The 21618-nt window shown below is 47.8% G+C and overlaps 1 protein-coding gene across 2 annotated transcripts in view; it reads left to right on the top strand.

The window, feature by feature from the left end:
- The first annotated feature begins 351 nt into the window (after positions 1-351).
- LOC114800052 (kremen protein 1-like) overlaps positions 352-21618 on the top strand; it is a 34008-nt gene continuing 12741 nt past the window's right edge. For both annotated transcript variants that reach the window (XM_028997110.1, XM_028997109.1), the window contains exons 1-3: positions 352-554; positions 12387-12549; positions 17736-17827. In XM_028997110.1, the coding sequence (XP_028852943.1) occupies positions 476-554; positions 12387-12549; positions 17736-17827 (334 nt within the window). In that variant the 5' untranslated portion in view covers positions 352-475. The remainder of the gene's footprint in view (positions 555-12386; positions 12550-17735; positions 17828-21618) is intronic.

Below are 21618 nucleotides of genomic sequence, written 5' to 3'. Positions count from 1 at the left end.
GTTCATTCAAAGTTTTGATGCCTTCAGTGAGAATCTACCAACGTAAATGGCCGTGAAAATAAAGAAAAACACATTGAATGAGAAGGTGTGTCCAAACTTTTGGCCCGTACTGTACATCTCAAAGGGACCAAAAGGAAAAATGTCACAGAACAATATTTTCCACAAAACATGACACCCCAACCTAAGTGACGAAGGGAAGGTTTATTCCGTCGGAGGGAAACCCGCGGGCTGCAGGTTGCTCGAATCCCCCCCGTTTCCTGTCACATGGCTGGAAATCGGATCCTCTCTCTCTCTCTCTCTCTCTCTCTCTCTCTCTCTCTCTCCCCCCCGTCTCTCTCTCTCTCTCTCTCTCTCCCTCCCTCCTCCGCGGTCTTAACTCCGCGCTCCGCCGCCGATCCGCCGCAGATCCGCTCCGCGCAGCCGAGCTCACCTGCGTCCACCCCCCCTCCTCCGGCTCCGGACCACCGGCCGGACCATGGACCGCTGGCCGCTCAGCGCGCTGCTCCTCGGCGGCGTTTTATCCGCCGCGGCGGCGTCCAGCCCGCTCCAGTCCGGTAAGGAAGCGGCTTGCGGCGCAAAAACTTTTTTCTTTTTCTTTTATTTTTTTACCCCCCCTCCCAAAAAAAGACTTCTGTGCAGCGTCGTAACTTAAAAACGGACAAAGTCATCACTCGGAAAAAAATAATTCTCCCAGCGTGCATTAAAATGTGAAATTAAGTGCTGTGTGTCGTTTTTGAGTTTTCTATCTAAATGATGAAAACACTGAAAAGTCATTTGTTGCGTGTCGAGATTATTAAAAAAAAAATTAAAAATTCCTAAACAGAATTCCCATGGAAATCCCTCTTTTCCGACTATCCTGGTCTGCACAGGTCTCCAGGATTTCTGGATTGCAACGTTTAATAAAGACCACGCCGACCAGGGTGCTCCATCTGTAATTTGTGCTTCACCCCCAGGCCTGCAGCGCGTTGCTTTTTCATTTTTGCTTTTCTTAATTATAGTCCCTGATTGAAATGAGAGGTTTTTCCCATGTGTGCAGAGCCCGAGCCGAGGCCCGTCTGTACCTCCGCATTGACAATGTATTTAAAGCTCTGAAGTCGTGGGCAGAGTCCCCGCAACTGCTCATTGTCCCCCCGGCGCTCGCAGTCGGGCTGGGAATAACGGTGGCAGAGGTGCCGAAGGTCCGATGGAGGACGGACCGAACCCCGCCGTAGGTCTTCTTCTCACCCGGGTCCAGCTCGTGTTTTCACATGAGTTAAATTGCCGTTTTTACTCTGTAGAAACTAAACTGCTGCGGCGTAGCCGTGTAATGGACACGCCGCCATGCGTGCCCTGCTGCTGTACCTGCTGCACCTGCTGGCGGACGTGCTGGGTTCTCCTCTCTTGGTTTTTCTGCTTCCTGTAACAGGGACGCCTGTTAATCCTGCGTCCGCTGTGAACATCCCGCTCGTCCGTCTCCAGAATGTCCCAGAATGATGAAAATGTCGTTTGTTGGACATGCCGACGTTGCGGCCTCGTGAGTACGACACCAGATTGCACTCTGGAACTGTGTCTGACGGACTGAAGGATGTGATCATCTCTGCACATCTCCCGCAGAATAGATTTAATAATCGTCACAGTCGAGCAGGGGCCTAACGCAGCCGCAGGCGCCGTTTCAGGAGGGCCACGGCCGATGTGTTCGGGAATGTCGCATTTTTGTGGGAGTTTGTTACATTTACATTTAGAGCCCTTATCCAGAGCGACTTACAGTCAGTAGTTACAGGGACAGTCCCCCCCTGGAGCAACTCAGGGTTAAGTGTCTTGCTCAGGGACACGATGGTAGTAAGTGGGGTTTGAACCTGGGTCTTCTGGTCCATAGTTGAGTGTGGGACCCACGGGGCTGCCACCACCCGTTAAAATGCGGCTCTGCAGGAATGTGGCGAGCAGGATTCCTTGTCGGGAGGAAGCACCACGGAGACGTCTGTTGTCTGCGAGGCCCGGCCTCAGACGTTGTTTGGGTTCTGGAGGGAGACGCAGCGCAGCGCCTGTCCTCCCAGAGGGACGGTGACCCGGTGACCGCGGAACAGGGAGAAGGGGCGTGGCAGGGAGATAATGGCACCTCGCCTCAGCCAGGCCGCCCTGCCCAGCGGGGCGGAGGCTAAACCCCGGGTGAGAATGTCCTCCTGACACCCCACCACGGCGGCCGGGCGCTTGCTGTCCCGCTTCGAAGCGTCTTTGTTTAGTCTGAACGTCGGCGCTGATGAAACGGCGCCTCACTCGAGTGCCGTTATATGTTTACGGGCGTGTAATTATGAAGGACCTGTCGGGATGCCTGGGAGAGCGTGGAGTGGGGCAGTGGTGGCCTAGCGATTAAGGAAGAGGCCCCGTAATCAGAAGGTCGCCGGTTCGATTCCCGATCCGCCAAGGTGCCACTGAGCAAAGCACCGTCCCCACACACTGCTCCCCGGGCGCCTGACATGGCTGCCCACTGCTCACCAAGGGTGATGGGTTAAATGCAGAGGACAAATTTCACTGTGTGCACTGTGTGCTGTGCTGCTGTGTATCACATGTGACATTCACTTCACTTTCTTTACTTTAGAGTGGGACGGGCTTCGCTGGCGTTGTTAAAGGGGTCAGAACACAGCATTCGAACCTTTTTCCTTCGCCCAGGTGTCTGAAACGCTTCAGGTTTTCCATTTCGCACCCTCTCTCGTGTCCTCCTTCTGCCCTTCCCGTTATATCCCCTCCCACTCCACTATCCCCCCGATGTGCCCCTCTCTCCCCGGCCCGCCGCGCCACTCTGACAAAGGCCCCATAGACGGACATCTTTGTGTTGCCGCGCCGGCGACGACTCCGGGTCAGAATTGGCTCGTGGGCTGATTTCACCGCACCGTGCGTAAGCGCAGGAAGGGATCTGCAACTTTCTGGGAAGCAGAGGAGGCGGAGGAATGCGGGCGGAGTTGTCGGGCGGGGCCAGGGCGTATGGGGCTCAGATGTGGCCCTTCCTTCCGGTAAATCAGACCAAGGCCTCTTTGTGAAGACTAACAGGCTCTCGCGCACGCCGCCGCCGCCGCACGCTGCTCCTGCCTGGCGTGCCGGCCACATGAGGAAGTGGCATATGCGGGGCGGAGTTCTGGGGCGGAGCCACGCAGCACCGGCATGCATCTGGCAGACGGCACGGAAGCCGCCTGACGCTGCGTCCCCTCTGTGAATAGCTTGGGAGTGGAGGAGGGGTCCGATTGTCCATTGTGTCTGAGTTCTGCATTCAGCCTTATCCTCCGTGGGCTCATGTTACCCCAGGGGGGTGATGGGGGGGCGTAGATCTGTGATTTACAGCGGGGCCGTCTGAGCCCATGTCTGGCCTGACGGTCAGACCTGGAGGCGACCTGAAACGTTCGGGGGTCAGTTGATCGAGATGCGCCTCTGGCTGCCACCACCAGGGGGATGGAAACTGTAATGATGGTGAATGGAATTCTCCCTGATAAATGGATTCATGGAAGCACGTGACTGAAGAAAAGCACCGGCAGTATAGAACAGTAGCGTAGAACCTGGGCGATGACATCATTACATTTACAGCATTTATCAGACGCCCTTATCCAGAGCGACTTACAATCAGTAGTTACAGGGACAGTCCCCCCCCGGAGCAATTTAGGGTTAAGTGTCTTGCTCAGGGACACGATGGTAGTAAGTGGGATTTGAACCCGGGTCTTCTGGTTCATAGTTACCCACTAGGCTACTACCACCCAGTTCAAGTGACCGTTCTAGCTGTTTTTGGCAGGTGGTACCGGTAATGTGAGTTAAACGTAATGACTAAATTGGTTTGAGCCACTGGCGCCCTGAGAACTGGGCCTTAGAGGGCGTGGCCCGCCCATCGGCAAACGTTCAACTGGGTAATTCCAATAGCAGAGCCATAGAAAGAAAAGATCCAACTAAAAGCTTAGCTTACGTGCCGATGGACTTGAGGAGGAGTTTTTTGGGGGACCCCTAATGATCGAGAGGGTCCAAAGCTCCGTGCACTCTTTTGTTTACGGCCCCTCGCTGTGCAAATCACCACCTGCCCCGAGCATCCCGCCGCCGCGGGAGATGCAAAGTGGTGTGGCGGCGTCCGCCACGTCGAGCGAGCAGGCCCCGCCCCGCCCCGCCACGCCCAGCCGCCGTGGGGCTGAGGCAATTGGATATGACAGATGCGGTGGCTTGTGTAAAGGCCGCTGTCGTGCCCTCAACAAGGTGGTGTCAGGTTTGTCGTGTCAGTCGGCTGTGATCTGAAACTGCAGCCGCAGACAACGTGGAATTAATCTGTCAGGCAGCTGCATGCTCCACATTCGCTGGCTCTGCGCGTGTACGTGTGTGTGTGTGTGTGTGTGTGTGTGTGTGTGTGTGTGTGTGTGTTTTGAGTGTGACTGTGCATATTATACAACTGTCACCTTTTACAAGTAGGGGCGTTTTTTTTATCGGTGGTTGAGGAGGATTTGTTTTTAACAGAGATTAGGATCAGTCAGCCCCGTTGATCTCACGCATGCACACACACACACACACACACACACACTTTCTCAACTTTTATTCTCTCCCTTTAAACTGTCACCGGCACTTCCCACCATCAGCTCTTCCGCTTGGAGGAGAGCCACTGCCTGAGCGGCCTCGGGCCCTCGCGTACGGTCCAGCGATGTGGATCCGTTCCGGTGTGCCGGCGCGGTAATGAAAGGGTCACGACTTCGGATTCCTATCCGGGCTTTTTTTCCGAATGCAATTTGGTTTGTTTGCATTTCATTTGTTTGTTTCAAAATTCAAAGCAGAATGCAAAGCTCGTATGAAACGGAAACAAAGAACGAGCGTTGGGTAATCCGTCATTGCTGACCTACAAGCCATTACCATGGCAACGCCAATCGCATTTTACCGCGCCCGCGGATGTTGACATGGCAAGGCGATCCCGTGGTCCACGTCTCCGAGCGTACGGCAGGGAGCTGGAACGAAGTCGCTGGAAAGGCGGCCCCGGCACTGCGAATAAAACGAAGGGCTTGCTCGTGTGGCGTCCGGTCGCCGTGCCGCGGTGAGGTCACGCCGCTAGCCCCGGGCCATCTGGAGGAAGTGTTTCAATTCCCCAGTTTGACCAACGTCAATCCCAGAGTTTCCTAAGCAAGCGTGTTTATGTGGCATTTCATGGGGCTCCCGTTTTGGGATGATAATGTCGGGATATTGAATTGCTGCCGTGCCGGGCATGACCTGCCTTCTGAGCGCGGTGCCGGTTGTCTTTGGTCACCGTCCATACCCTTGTTCTGAAACGCAGGCATCGAGGCCGAGAGGAAGAACCGCGGTTTGAAATAAAAATTCCTACGGAAGTTGATACGTTTCTCCCGGCATTAAATATGTAAATTGGTTTGTTTCAACCCTGCAAGTCCTATGAGAGCGAGAGAGAAGCGCAAAAATAAACGTGCGAACAAATGAATGGCTACGAGAGCCGCCGTGCCGCCCGGCACCTCCCCGCCGGCCCGAGCTGTTGTCCAGAAACACTTCTGCGGCTGCCGGAGCAAATTGTTGCCTTCCCTCGCTCCCGGGGTAACCGTGACGCCCGCAGCCGCTCGTCCCGGCTGCCCGGCGGGCCGCGCTTCCGCCCAAACCGCCCCGGCGCGCTGTCCAGGCGAAGCCTCGTTTTTAAACGCTTCGCCCTCGTTCGCCTGTGACCTGTGACCCCTGGCAACGTGCCGCGCTGCTCCAAACAGCGACAGTGCAAGTTCCAAACGTTCCCAAGCCGCCGAAGGCAGAAGCTACGGACAAATCTCGCTTCTTATTAAAAACCGTAGCGATTCGGCTGAACTCCGACCTGACGGTGGCCCTGATTTATTCGCGTGTCCACGAGGCTCCCCGTGGTCTCACGTGGCGGCCGACGCCACGTAACCGGAGTCGCGGCCCAGGTCGCCGGGTGGGTTCCTGTAATCCATCCGCCTGTCAAAAGAGGGCCCAGGCACGTCCGCCGCCGCCCATCCGGTCTCCCGTCAGGCCGGTGGTCAGATGCTCGGCAAGTTTACGGCGGCGGACGAAACCAACACCACAACAGCCGCACCGGCACCGAAGCCAGATGGCGGATATTCGCGTTCCGGTGGACGGGAGGACGAGTTCCAGACTTCTCGAGCCGAGTCAGATGCTAGATGTTCCTCGGAGGGACGGGGTAAACAAACTCCAAATTTACATCTTCCGTAATTACCTCGCATGAAAACGCGTGGCTTACGGCGCCTCTCGCCCGCTCGGCGGAGGAGAGTCGAGCCGTTTTTTAATTTGAGCCGAGCAGCAATCACACATGGAAACTGCTGCGCTCCTCACAGGCATCAGAATGCGGCGTCGCTGGGCCTTTCATCTCCTCGCTGTCAATCACCGCGGGAACGCGCTGCACAAACTTCTCCGGACGAATTTTCCAGCCCCCGGGGGGCTCATTTCTGACAATCCTCCGCCGCTGTTCACCTCATCGTAGCAGAACTCCACCCATCCCTGCAAATCAGTGAAGCCTACGTGGCGTTCAGAACTAAAATGCTGTCTTTTCATCTAGTCGTTCCCGGTTTCTGGCCTCTAAAGAAACCCAGGTCAGACCCCCTCACATGGCATAAACTCAACACGACGGCATTAATTGTGTTCATTTATTTCAACATGTTAAATATTCTGAGATGTTCCGATAGCCATGCAAGTAATGTGATGTTTTTTTGTGATGCACAGCAGCACAGCACGTGGTGACACAACAAAATGTGTCCTCTGCTTTTAACCATCACCCTTGGTGAGCAGTGGGCAGCCATGACATGCGCAGTGGTGGGAGTGGTAGTAGCCTAGTGGGTAACACACTCGACTATGAACCAGAAGACCCGGGTTCAAATCCCACTTACTACCATTGTGTCCCTGAGCAAGACACTTAACCCTGAGTGTCTCCAGGGGGGGACTGTCCCTGTAACTACTGATTGTAAGTCGCTCTGGATAAGGGCGTCTGGTGAATGCTGTAAATGTAAAATGTGTTTGTTGGCACCTTGGCGGGGCAGCACTCAAACCCGGGCCGCCAGCGTCAAAGACAACCGAGCGGTAAAGAAGCAACTGGTGTGGTGATCACTAGCTGTAGTCGTAGCAACATATCTTCTAACTACCAAAGAAACTTTTTCCCGTTTACACGCCTTAATTATCTTAAAACTCCAGGAACCACGTTGTGCTGAGTGTGTGACGCGTTTGTCCCCTCGCCACGTCCCGGTTCTGTAACCACTCAACTGGCAGCCAAGCGCTGCGCTCACATGCCCCGAGAAGCCCTGAGCGCCTGCCTGAAACCACATGTAATTAACATTCTTGGCACCGTGATAAACCCCAACCGGCCCTCAGACAGGTGTGTTTTGCTGTGAGGTGCGCGGAGGATGGCGGGGGAGGCGACGCCACTCACGTCCTCGCCGTGGACGCTCTGGCCGCGTACCTCCGAGGACGGGCGGTGGGTGGCTGAAACTGCCGGAATGTTTCTTTGAGGCTTGTCATCCCAGGTTCTGACCCAGTCATGTGCCTCCGGGCCTGTAGGTGGACGTGCGTCAAAGCGCTGTGAGGAAGGCCGGGGACAACAGAGGCCGGGGACAACACACGCATGCACACACACACACTGAATTCCTGGGAACAATGAAGGCTTGTGTGCAGTGTTTTCCGCATCGAGTGCACCTTAAAACGCGACCGCAACAGATAAAAATGACGCCCTTTCCCCCCGTCATTCCTACCGTACCGTAGGTGTGTGCCGACAGGAAGGGGGTGGGGGGCAGGAATGCTGTGGGCAGACTCCCGAGAGTTAGTGCATGTTTTGTTGCCGCGTCTGCTTGTTAGGAATTTCGGTGGCCGGGGCAGTTACGCTGTGCAAACAGCCGAAAAGGGAGAGGAGAGCACATCCACACTTGCCACTTGAATATCTTCCATATCTCATAATCTTCCATAAACGTCTACATAGGGACCGATGACACCGACAAAATCCCACCCTTGATGAATGTATTTTTGTGGTGATGACAACTGCAACGATTGTAGATGACCCAAGATTGTAGTCTGTTACAAAATACATTTTCATGATGAAGAAGACAAATTCAGTGTAGCTAAGTGAATAAAAAGCAATATATACATATGTATTGTTTATCCGGACATGTTGTATTTTGACATTGTATTTCTAGACTGATGGTAATTAGCACTGGCCTCCTTTATATCTTGTGAAGCAAAGCAATTGCTACCACTAGGTAGTAGCCTAGTGGGTAAGACACTCGCCTATGAACCAGAAGACCCAGGTTCAAATCCCACTTACTACCATTGTGTCCCTGAGCAAGACACTTAACCCTAAATTGCTCCAGGGGGGGACTGTCCCTGTAACTACTGGTTGTAAGTCGCTCTGGATAAGGGCGTCTGATAAATGCTGTAAATGTAAAATGTAAATGATTCGATTCGACCTTCCGATTACGGGTCCGTAACCTGTTGCCCGAACTTCCAAACTTGACTTCATGATGCCTCATTCATTACTGAACTTTAAACTATTCTCAATGTGAGTGATATTGATTGAGTCCACTGTGGCAGAATACTGGACCCACATAAATAAAGAATTATATAAACCTGTTCCCTGCTTAGCTTAAATTTGCAATCAATTAGCAGTCATCTTAAGAGTAACTAGTTACAGGGACAGTCCCCCTGGAGCAACTCGGGTGTAGTGTCCTGCTGAGAGACGCATTAGTAGTAATTGGAGTTTGAACCTTAGACCTTCGGGGTCATCTGGTTCACAAGCGAGCGTGTTACCTCCTAAGCTACGACCACACTATAGCTAAGTGCTTGGCGCTTAGCGAACATGACCGATCAGTGATGCCATTCGTAAATGACGTTTCAACTATTCTAAATGTGAAGGATATTGAACGAGTCCACCCACATAAATAAAGTATAAACACCTTCCCATCTCTTGCATTTACAGCATTAAATGCGACCAACAATCAGTAGTTACAGGGGCAGTAAGTGGGGATTGCAAGTGTGACTTTGGGGTCTTCTGGTTCATAGGAGACCGCGTCACCCACTCTGATCCCTGTTTTCTTTATTTGACTTCACTTTCACCAATTATGCAGATTTATGACAGACGTCCTGATCTTGGATGGATTCTGTCGGGTGGTTTAGTAACTGGGCTAGAACGAGTGGCCTTTTGAGCCCATCTTCTCACTTGCTGGTTAAGTGAGCCTGCTGGCCTGTACTTGAGATGAGCCCGTTTTTATTTATTTAACCTCGCAGCCTTCCGTCTGCCTTCCGTTTTCCATGATGAATGGCTCAGGAAATGCCCTGGTTTGAGGTGGACGTCTGCTGGATGTTTTTTCACAGTGTGGTCTCGGTAACCATCATAAAGTCTGAACCGTGTAATTGAAGGCCATGGTAAGAAAAGGTCCTTGTTCTGTGATCTCTCTTCCAACGCAAATATAGCATCACTCATCATTACGTCCTCCGTTCGGATGCTGGGGCTCGCTGAGCGTCCTCTCGCTGCTAATACTGCTTTGATAAAGCGAGCCGTAACACTTAAAGAGAAGCCAGCGTAGCAGGCTGAGACGGCCGTCTTTATTTATATCCGAAAAAACTTCAAAAGCCCAGTTTCTTGGCAGAGCGAGTTGCACTCACTCTGGCAAAATGGACACATTACTCTCCAACGCATGCAACGTTGTCAGCGGGAGCGTTAGACCTTGGGTTCAGTGAAATGCTGTTCTGCAAATTGCCAGGCCCGCTTCCCTCTGCCACCTAGACAGGCGTGATGCAGGTGTGTGTGGTGGGGGTATGATGTGAGGTCTGATGGGCCTCCAACTGGCCATTCCAACGCAGCGTACGGTGTTATCTTTATACAATGTAGAATATAAAGGACAGTTGGTCTTAGTACACTTGGGGATTATGAGCTCATCATTCACCCCTTTTTGTCAGCAGTTTGTCGATTTACTGCACTCATGATTAATTCAATATAGACATTTACAGCATTTATCAGACGCCCTTATCCAGAGCGAGTTACAATCAGTAGTTACAGGGACAGTCCCCCCCTGGAGCAACTTAGGGTTAAGTTTCTTGCTCAGGGACACAATGGTAGTAAGTGGGATTTGAACCTGGGTCTTCTGGTTCAAAGGCGAGTGTGTTACCCACTAGGCTACTACCACCCTATCATGGAAATACTAAAATGTTGTGTGGCAATGACGTCGAAAGTCACAGCTTAAAGACGTCTCCTTGAGTGATTATGTCTAGTTTGATCCCATATAGCCAATGCTGGAATAAAATAAACTAGAATAAAACTTGGACACAATTACATTAATTGACAAACGATTAACGGTTAAAAAAAGGAATTGGCCAATAGTGCACGGTAGAAAGGTGTGGTGGGAGTATTTTTGCACGTCAGCACTTTTTTTGTTTTTGCTCTCTGAGGATCACATCACAGCGTCCCCTCCCATAACCCTGCATATCTGAAGTGGCAATGTGGAAGTAATTAGCCCTTAAATCCTGACCACGGTAATGACAGGGCGATTAACTCTGTGAATAATCCATTTTGGGCCCATTTCTTTAAAAAACAGAAACGTTCTTGTTTGTGGTGGTGTGGTATGGGCGCGTCTTCCTCTCACGCTGCCGTTGTGTTTTGCATGTACTTTATAGGTTTTCTTCCCTCTTGGTTGGTTGGTTGGCTGGTTGGCTGGCCTTTCATGCGGTTCTGGTTCTGTTTCCCATCAACCCATCAGATTCAACCACAACAAAGATGTCTCATAGTGGTGGAAGGAGAGCTGGTTGCTTGGTGACCATGGGGAAAAGGGAAAACAGTTGTATGAGTATAGGGTGTTATTACAACCAGAAGACGGACACTTCCAGCCCCCCAGGGGTTTATAATGGACGGAATAACCGTACCATACCGCACAACGCATTTTTTTCTCTTCTCTCTCTCTCTCTTTCTCTTTTTCACATTTCCTGCAATTTTTAAACAGTTCATTCATCTTTATGATTGACTCTCTTATCTCACCCCCTCGCCGTTTATAGCCATCGTCACCGCAAGAAAATCGCTCCCCATGCCCGCATGAAACCGCTGCCGTTGCGGAACGCTGCGTAACCCTCATCCGCATGACCCTTTTACACCTCCGCTTGGAAACTTTCTGCTTGTTCTCGCCACAGCTGGAAACTGACGTCTCTGAAACTGCAAGCCTTGGCAGAGCAGCTTCTAGTTCTCCCCCCCCCCACCTCCTTCCCGTTGTCTTTTTCTCCGATTCTGCCCGTGCATCCAACCGCAGGCAAGGAGCTGATTTACAGTCATGTAATCCACTCAGCCAGGAGAGGGTGGGTGAAGGGCAGCGTCGCATTTGGGATGCACAGTCCCGCCCCAGATTCCTGATGGGAGGAGGAGGAGGAGGAGATGGCGATTGCTCTTGGGTCTGAGTGACTCTGAATTGCACTTTTCTCTCTTCCCCTTGCCTGGCCAGCTCTGCATGACGGCCTCTCCCTCGGCCAACTCATACAGAACAAGTGGGCAGAGAGAGAGACGGGTGCACTTTAAAGGGCCTATTGAAAATGCCTGATGTAGAAAATAGTGCTATATACAGATATGCACCAGTCAGCCATAACATTATGACTGGTGAAGTGAATAACATTGGTTACCTTGCTACGCTGGAGGCGAGCAGTGGGTGGGGTATATTTTAGGCAGCAAGTGAACATTTTGTCCTTGAAGATGATGTGTTTAAAAAGTAGTCAGAGTTTTGACAGTGAATTAAACAAGTTATTGCATTTCCTAAACTGCAATATTCTTTGTCTGCGGTGTACTGCAGTTTACAATATGGCCATCATATTATTTATTTTGGAGAAATCTTACAACATTATTTTTCATGCACACTGTGCTAGTGGGGTTCATTATAATGAAAATGCACTTTTGAAGGGTCAGTACCCATCACTCATGGGAATGGGTGCCTCCCTGGTGAGCACAGACAAGCTGCTAAAGACACAGCAAAACTCAAATTGATCCTTTTCAGATCAAACTTTAAGGCTGAAACCATGGAGAAAAATGTAGCAAACATTTCATAAGCTGTAATTTAATCATTATGTAATATTTTTATGTCTAATTACATCATCGATTTAAAATTCCCAGAATTCTCATTATCACAAAACAGTTTTGAACATTAGTTCAAGTCGTTGGCATAATCAGAATTTTTTTGTGACAGACCTCTAAAATGAAAATGAACCAAATGAACCAAATGCGTAACCAGTTTGCATTGTGTTTGTAATTATGTTCTGCTCAGTGAGTTCTAGATTTATTGCATGAGAAGCACCCATAAGCAAATCTCTAATTCCATATGCATTTTCTCATATATTATCATATATTTGCTGCACCCCGCATTAAACATATGAAAATCAAGTTTTCTTGTCACTTACACTTATTTCTGCTTGGTTCGTAGAGTGCTACACCGCTAACGGCCAGGACTATCGAGGTCATCAGGACCGGACCTCGCTGGACGGGGGCAGGCCATGCCTCTTTTGGAATGAGACCTTTGAGCATCCCTACAACACCCTCAGATACCCCAACGGGGAGGGCGGACTGGGGAACCACAGCTACTGTCGGTCAGTAACGACTCATTGTTTTAAGTTGAACCCATGGTAAATGTCCAAGCCCTGTTACTGTCATTTTTGACCCATTCAGTATTCAGCGCAGGCCGTAAATCAGAAGGGTAGATGATTTAGATGAGCCCATCCACAGGGTTTGAGCGTAATGGAAAAGTCGCCATTTGCTCTTGGACAGTTGGACAGTTGTCACAAAATCAGAAGAGTGTGTGTTCTTTCCCACATGCCTGAAGAAATGCTTGAAGAGTTTGTTCAGGCAAAGTCAGATGAAAATATCTCTGCAGCACAAGCACGGACAGATTAGTGCTAAAGCCTTATAACTAATGCCTTTCCTTCTTCAAGCTTTTTTTAACGTTGTCCCCACACATGGTTTCTGTTACTCTTCTGGAGTCTGTTCTGATGGCAAGGTGTTGGCTTCCCATCATCATCCTATGACGACAGAAGTGTTTCATTTTAAGGTAAAGGTGGTCGTGTATGATGCAGCTCACGTGATTGAAACTTTAACTTAGGATGATGCACACTGACATTCTGGCCAGAACCTACCCGATTCAGTCCTGCTTGTTTATCTCAGTCATATGTTGACTGGAGCAGAAGAAAGACTGACAGGTGGAGCGATGGCATTTGGGAGCATTTTTCAGGGACGACCTCGTCCTGCCTGGCATTTTTCCCGCACTGCTGGTAGAAAAGGGAGAGGTGTATAGAGAGCGGGGACACCCCTCCTCTGTCTCAGTCTGTTGTGTGGCTGCTCTGCAGACTGGATGATGTGGGAACAGAAAGGGGGATTGCAGTGGCAGACGGGGTGGATTAGGTGGAGTGGGGGCTTAACACGTCTCAAAACAACTGGAGGCAGGCTTTTTCTGTGTGTGTGTGTGTGTGTGTGTTTTGAAATTGCAGTCATGAAAACTAAAATTTACATAACATAACATAATATGAGTAGTGTAATTTCTACATTTATTCTCATCACCCATGAATATATCATTGATTATATTTTACAATAACCAGTGTTGGATATTTCTGCATGAATGCTGAAAGTTTTGCAATGAAGCAGATTGTAGAAAGTCAAGTGTAATTGATCACCATGCAACATCACCTTTGATCACCAATATAATGTGCATTGTTGTCTTCACTTCACACATGGAAAGGTGTTTGAAAGGTGGCATAAAATTAAATAGGAGATATGATTTATGTGTAATTTATTTGTAGCTTTAAAATGATCGGTGCAGAAGGAGACTCTTCAGTCTTTTAACCTGTTAAATCCTGGGACAAAAAATTAATCAACCCAACTAATCAACTAATTTATCAACCCATATAGGAAAAACACACCACAGGTTGATCCAACTGTGATGTAATGTCCTCAAAACAAGTCAAAAGGAGCGTGCCAGTAGCGTGCCTGTCTGACACAATGCCTGGGCATGCTCCTGATGAGGTGCATGTGGTTATTACTTTGATAATAACATCAACCAGAGGAGACAGAACATCTTAGGTAATAATGCTGTGGATGAACAAAGTTATTAGTCATGGATTAGTCTGCACCTACATTTGATTTCTTTGCCCCGATTGCACTCTCTGAACCTGTTGCATTGGTCCCCTCAAGTAAGCCATCAACCTGTGTCCTCGACCCAATACCTGCTAGACTACGGAAGGAGGTACTACATACATTAGGTGAATTATTCCATTGGTCTTAGCTATGTTCCTTTATGCCTAAAATGTTAAAAAATCGCTGCCTAAGAAACCTACTCTTAATCCAGGGGTTTTATCGAATTGCAGACCTATTTCTAACCTTCTACCTTTGTGCTTTTTTCACCACAAATAACATGTTAGAAATTTATCAGTCGGGTTTTAGACAGAACCATAGCACAGAAACTGCCCTACTGAAAATATTAAATGGCCTTCTTTTATCTTCTGACCAGGACCTTATCTATGTGCTAGTGCTCTTAGACCTGCAACCTTTGACACCATAGACCATAACATTCTACTAAATCAGCTTGAAATGTTAGTTGGAATACGTGGGACAGCTATCTCCTGGTTCAAATCCTACTCATTTGATCGCTTTCACTTTGTTGGCTGGGGCAGTGATTACTTTGAAATACGGGCTTCCACAGGGCTGAGTACTGGGCCCTTTGTTATTTTCATTGAACATGCTGCCACTCATTCATTTAATTCGTAGGAATGGGGTAAACTTTAATTTTTATGCAGACAACACCCAAGTGTACATCTGCCAAGCCAGATGAACTTCACCACCTTTGTCTGAAGAAGACTGGATGACCTACAATTTCCTCCTGCTTGACACGGATAAGACCAAAGTATTGGTGATCGGTCCCAAAAGACGTGCATTGACAAAACATATATTGGAGTGTGCTGTTTTTTCAACTGGTCCTAGTACATCTGTAAAGAATTTGTGTGTGACTTTTGCTGCTGATTTGTCATTTGATTGACACATTCAAAATATTTCCATGACTGCATACTTCCACCTAAGAAACATTGCTGGAGTTAGGAAGTTTCTCTCCATCTCTGATGGAGAGAAAATAGTTCATAGTTGAATAAACTTCAGCTTGTCCAAAATCTGCAGCCTGGGTTCCTACACGCACTAGAAACTATGATCACATTACACCTGTATTGTCTTCTTTGCATTGGCCTCAAGATAAGTTCCGTATTGACTTTAAGATTCTTCTTATCACGGATAAAGCTATGATTTTGCTCCAGATTATTTTAGTAACCTACTAGTCCCTCATAACACACCACACTCCCTTTGTTCTCTGGGAGTAGGCTTACTGGCTGTCCCCCCTGTACGCAAATCACTGCTGGAAATAGAGCATTTGCTTATAGAACCCCAAATCTTTGGAACAATCTTCAGAGGGATGTACAGGATTCAGACACAGTCTCAGTATTTAAATCCTTGCTAAAAACCTTCTTATACAGTCTAGCCTTTAACAGCACTCCCCTCACCATTAGTAACGCTGCGGTAGTTAGTGCCGCCGGAAATCTCTAGTTCTCTGTTCAGCTACTGTTATTTGTTGCAAAACCATCACTAACTCACTCTTCTATTTTCTCTATCCTTCACCATCCACTCCATTGTGGATGGTCAATCCTGCTCGGGGACTTTCCTGGTCCGGAGTGATCACGTGACATGGCCGACCTCAATGGACTGTCCTACTTGACCCTCTGCTGACCCCACCTTATAGTCACCTGCTGGGACTCTTTAACACTACCTGGATGCTAATTCATTATAGACAAGTGAACCGCTAGAACCTTCATATGCCATCAGTTTTTGGATTTATTTCGTTCGTTCGTTAATTCTGACCAGAGGAGGATGGCTTCCCCTTGCTGAGTCTTGCTGTTCTATCAAGGTTTTCTTCCCGTTAGAGGGAGTTTTTTCCTTGTCACTGTTGCCTCTGGCTTGGTCACCTGTTCTATTTGTTAGGCGCTTTGTGACAATGTAAATTATAAAAAGCTCCATACAAATAAAGATTGACTGATTGATGTTTGCGTACTGCCCCCCAGTTAAAGATGATCTGGTGGTTATGGTAACACATGAAAGGGTCTGAGTGCCGCTTCGAGGCAACCCACCTCCTGTTTGCTGATCAAAGTGGCCAAGTGGCTGATCTTGGGGCGCAGGGGGCCCCCAGCCCTGTGTTCTCCAGTGGAAGTCATTTGTTTACCCCCTGGGGGGTGATTAGCTCTGAAATGAGGAGATGAATTAGCACCAGGGGTTCAAGGTGAACCTCCTTTGGTTTTGTGTATGGAGTGGAGCTATAACCTGACTGCGTTTGTGTTTGGTGTGTGTGTGTGTGTGTGTGTGTCTGCGTGTTCGATCCCTTTCCTTTTTCATGATCTAATGCAACCCTCCTGAACTCCGCCCACCCTGGAGAGGGCGTGTTCTAGGTAGAACAATTCCAAGCAGGTGTTGCTCCTGACGGGGGAATGAATTGCTCTGAAGGCATGGAAAGCAGTCGCTGCCAATTCCCAAGCCAGGCAAAATGATCATCTTTTCCTGAAAAGTTTTGTTTGAGAAAAAGAACTGCTCTTGCTCTGTTTGTGCTAAAGGAAAAGGGATGGTGCTGTCAGATGCACTTACGAAGGAGCCTCAGATTATTTTGTCCCCGCATAATGAGAGAAAATGTTTGTGGTTAACTCAGTCTTTGCCCAAGGTTAAATCCGTCCCTCTACCCGACATGAAAAGACTGTACATAAAAAGATGTCTCGATCAATACACCTTTCTTTGGAAGGCCAGGAAGAGGATCTGGAAAGTGTTTTTGATTGAAGAAGAAAAGATGGAAACGCCCTTCAGAATTCTCAACACAATGGCTGTAATCAGATATCACTAACCCGGAGGGGGGTTTTCAAGATTCCGTATTATCAAGCCACAAAGGAAAGAAGAATGGATTTCAAGCAATTATGCTCAGCCATGCCGGGACACCCGCTGTCCAAAACTGAAAGAGTTCACGTTGGCCTTGGAAGCTATTCGAATGTCTGCAGCTAACGTAAAAAAAGGAATCTCTTGCGTCTTCAGTCATCTGGACATAATGACATACATAAATGACATACTAAAATGAGCGTGTGAAATATGTTGAAGAGTGTGAAATTTGAGGAGGATTGTAATACTTTTCCAAAATGCTGTAAAGGAGGAGCTTGTAAAGGCTGCTGTGCTGTTTTTAGTGTTTGTATAAGTGATGTATTTGATCCCAGAGAGCCGCCAAGTACTAACCAGGCCCAGACCTGCATAGCTTCCAAGATCGGACAATATCGGGGCATTCTCAGTTTGGTTTGAGCGTAAAATTCTTATAAGGAAGTATAACTAGATGGAGCTGTCTGATTAATGAATAAATTGTTTTGGAATATATGGGACAAATATATGGAACATTGTCAGAGGAAGACCAGCATAAATGCAAAATGATTTTTTTTTGTGTTGAGGTGGACATGCTTGGTTAGCCTTTTAAAAGTGCTTAAGCAGAGAGCCAGAGGACACTTCCTTCTCTTCCATGGGTGCAGTCAACCCGTGGAAGAGAACAGGCGGTGTCCTCTGGCTCTCTGCTTATGCCCTTTTAAGAGCTAAGAGCCAACAGGCTTTGACTGACTGCTCATAAAGTGCCTTTCTCCTCCTTGCGATGTCTGCATGCCCTTGCTGGATGGGTAAGTCATGATTTCATGATAAATTCTGCCTGTCTGTCTCCCCTTCACGGTACCAGGAATCCAGATGGGGATGTGCGGCCCTGGTGCTACGTTTCAGACCACGAGGACGGAAACAACTGGAAGTTCTGTGACATTCCCACCTGTCAAAGTGAGTGTCTCATTGCTCCACATTTTTATACTGCCTTCTATGGTTCTTCTGTGTTTTGTAGGGCTATTTATCATACGGAAATATGTGCTAATTGCCCTGTTGTTCATTAGATTTTGCCTGGACATGCTGACGGTACTTAGAGGCTGTCCATCACCCTCCCTCTCACGTGCAATATCTCTACTGTGTGAGTTTATGTGTGTGTGTGTGTGTGTGGGTGGGTGTGCAGCTCATTAATCTGTCACTTCTTGTTGTCTTATATCTCTCCATGTGATTTCTACTGACTTGGCATGGATAGCCGTATCTCTGTAGTCCCATCTTTAGCCCAATCAAACTCAGGCTTGTTAATGAACAGAAAACCTTATTTTGGACTGAGCAGCATTCCACTTTCACGTCTGACCCACCATGAAATAGAACTACACAGTCAAGGTGTTTTTGGCATATGACCACTTCCACTCCCATAGATTGGACTCTCCTACAGCTTTCTTCTTACCCTGTTCCACCACACCTGGCTCAGCTCCTCAAGAACTAGTTGTGTTAAATGTGGGTTAAGGGATCGGAGCAAGTGCAGTAAGAGCTTCCTTCAACCTGTGCCAATGTTCCTAATACACCCAAATCATATTAGCTTGGTTCACTTGAAAATGTCACCACAGAACTAGTTATAAGACAAGACAATATTTAATGATTTATGCTATTTTAGCATGAACAGAACGTAGCTGATTAAAACATTGCTATTGCTACATGCCACATGGCATTCTAACATTTTATTTACAAAATGCCCAGTTCTCTCCATTTTATGGTCGCTGATGCTACCAGCCACATCACATAAATCGCAAGAGATTGGAGAGGACATTAAACATGGATTTTCCATCAAAATCTGACCACTAACTACAAATGCATGATTAAAGCTTTGCGTCCTTCAGCTGAACTTGACCTATCTAGTCCTAGACCTAGGGGAAGAAAACATGGTTTAGACAACATATTTTCGCCATATGCTTAAGGGGAGAGTTGTGACTCTTCGTCAGTCTCTGGAGGGCAGAAACTCGGCTTAATCAGCGTCCCCTTAACCAGGACCGTGCCGTCAAGACACGGCTGACCTAGATCACACAAGTGGCCCGCCAGCCAGGTTCCCTCCCAGCGCTTTTCTGGCCTTGGCCGACCTTTAAAGGCTCATCTTCAGCACATGTAGGTTAGCTACTGTGGCCCCCACCCCGGCCTGAGCGTGCCAGACTTCGCTGCCCCCAAGCCCTGGCCATATCAGGTGGATGGTGCATGCGCCTCTTCTCTTAATTCTTTTTTGGGACGGGCGTGTTTGTCTCATCACTTGCCTAAAGGCAACTGGGATCTTTTTTTTATTTTTTTTTAAACCATTGTGAGCGGAGATGAAGCGTGTTGCTTTATCCAAAAAGAAGTGCGTTTTTTTTTTTTTTTTCCACGTGTTGGTTGGTTTTGTTTTCGGTCTAGAGCGACACCTGAGGTCCCAGCCCACTGCAGTCAGTTTTCAGTTTGTGGAACGGGTCCGAGCCAGATTGCTCGATCCCAGTCGCCCCGGTCTGTCCTGGGTGCAACCGTTAGTCTTCATTAGTAGCGCCACACACAGTAACGCCAGCGTGTTTAGATTTTTTGTTGGGTGGCTGAGGCTCTCTGGATCCGATCCAGCCATTTCCCAGTCCCCCTCGTCACTGTCAGGAAACCATGGACACAGAGGGCTCTCTGGCTGCCTGTCCCTGTCCCTGGCTCACCCTGTGTGGCCTGTCCAAACCGGGAGGCTGACATGTCCTGGCACAGGACATCCATCAGCAAAATTGTCCTAAATCAAGAGGTAATATGTACCTTATTCAAAATTTCTATTGACTTTTTGTATATTTAATTGAACTATACATGTAAAGAATATAAAGAATATAAAATATATAAGAATATAAAATAACCTTAGACGTCTCACAAAATGATCGACCTTTCATAAATTATTTCATACATTTTCTCAACCTGCAAGATAGATAAGAATCCATCCATACGAGCATCCTGGGCTGTACTATACTATACTATACTGTACTATAGGGTGGTAGTAGCCTAGTGGGTAACACACTCGCCTATGAACCAGAAGACCCGGGTTCGAATCCCACTTACTACCACTGTGTCCCTGAGCAAGACACTTAACCCTAAAATTGCTCCAGGGAGACTGTCCCTTTAAGTCGCTCTGGATAAGGTACCACATGCATCGTGTCCTCCAGGATCTCAGAGCTGACCAGGAATGCTGGAACAGACGCTGCTGCCATCTGAGCCATGAGCTGTGCTTAATTTCCTCAGTCCGTGACCTGGAAGGCAAAAAAAAAAAGAAAACTGTTGCGCCTGACTGTCATTTATTTTCTCTATTCCGTTTCGGTTATTTAATGGGAATGCCACGATGACGGTGACGATCAGAAAATCATGCAGAGTACATTTTTGACCAGGAAAAAAATGAGCCTCTTTTGTCAAGCTGGTGCCCCTTTGATGTTGAGGCTGGTAATGGAAACTGGAGTTGAGGAGCGCACCCTGTAATTTGGTAATCCCAAAACAGTCCACTGACCCGGGAGAGGTTAATTCTCCTTCCACTTCAAACACACCGCAGTCGAACGAAACGCCGCTATTCTCCAGGGACTCCCTGCTTTCTTCTGGTGAACGCAGCTTCAACTCCTAGCAAGAACGGCTTTCAAGCTGTGACAGTGGGAGGCGGCAATTTGATGAACCTCTGGATTCATTGCTGACAAGGCTAATTGTGTCACTAATCCAAGGCTCTGTTATAAAAGATTGAAAATACAAGATCCTTCGATATTTCTTGGATTAGCTTTTGTGTTCCACTAATTTCATCAGTGATCTGTATCTGCCCGCAGGCCACAGGCAAATAGCTGCATTTCATAGGAAAGTCGCGAGTAGTGCCGGTGTTTCAGGTCACAGACCACTCCCCGCTTTGCATCGTGGTCAGGGCTGTCTGACCCCTTGGGTCAGACACCCGCAAGGCAAATTCCTACATGCAGGTAGGAATCAACTGAAAAACCTCTTGCATTCAGTCAGTAGAATTTCCTGTCAAGATACGAAATTCACTTACATTACGACAGTACGTTTCATATCTTACCAAATAAGATAAAAATGACATTTCAGACAGAATTCTAGAATTTTAAATCAAAATCCATACAGCAGTGTTAGACATAGTACTAACTCTGACAAAGTACATAAATGTTAGATAAAAATACACAAGTAGACAACTCTGTAATATTTTTTAATTGTCTCAATGCTGATTGAGGTGAGGTCCTAATGTGAACAAAACCAGTTTTTTATTAAATATATTTAGTCAAAACAGGTGGATAAACAAGTCACAGGGACAAGAACACGTAACACACAGTCCCGTAAAGGCTTGATAACCTTTTCATGGGGAGTCCAGGGATGTGGTGCAGGTGTTGGTAGAATATGGCTTTGCAGGAACAAGGGGGTGTGACAGTGAGAAATATTTGAATTGTTCTTAAAATATTATATTATCCAAAATTATATAATCCAACAAAATAATGTATGAAGTGTATAAAAAGTGTACAAAGAGTGCCAATGATGGCTAGGTTTAGGATTTCTGTAATTTATTGTCATTTTCCCACCATATCTATATAATATTTTTCTGTTTCAGTGTGAGAATCTGGCTATATATCTCTTTTCAGTTTTTTCCATTTAAAACCCATGAGGGATATGTGGTTACTGGGGTTTCTAGTCCGCCTGTTATTCTTTACACAGCCAGTAGGCTACACTGCGGGATCCATTTAAAGCACCAG

The sequence above is a fragment of the Denticeps clupeoides genome, chromosome 11, assembly GCF_900700375.1.
Source record: "Denticeps clupeoides chromosome 11, fDenClu1.1, whole genome shotgun sequence".
Taxonomy (NCBI): Eukaryota; Metazoa; Chordata; class Actinopteri; order Clupeiformes; family Denticipitidae; genus Denticeps; species Denticeps clupeoides.
This window is presented reverse-complemented; position numbering and strand designations above follow the sequence as displayed.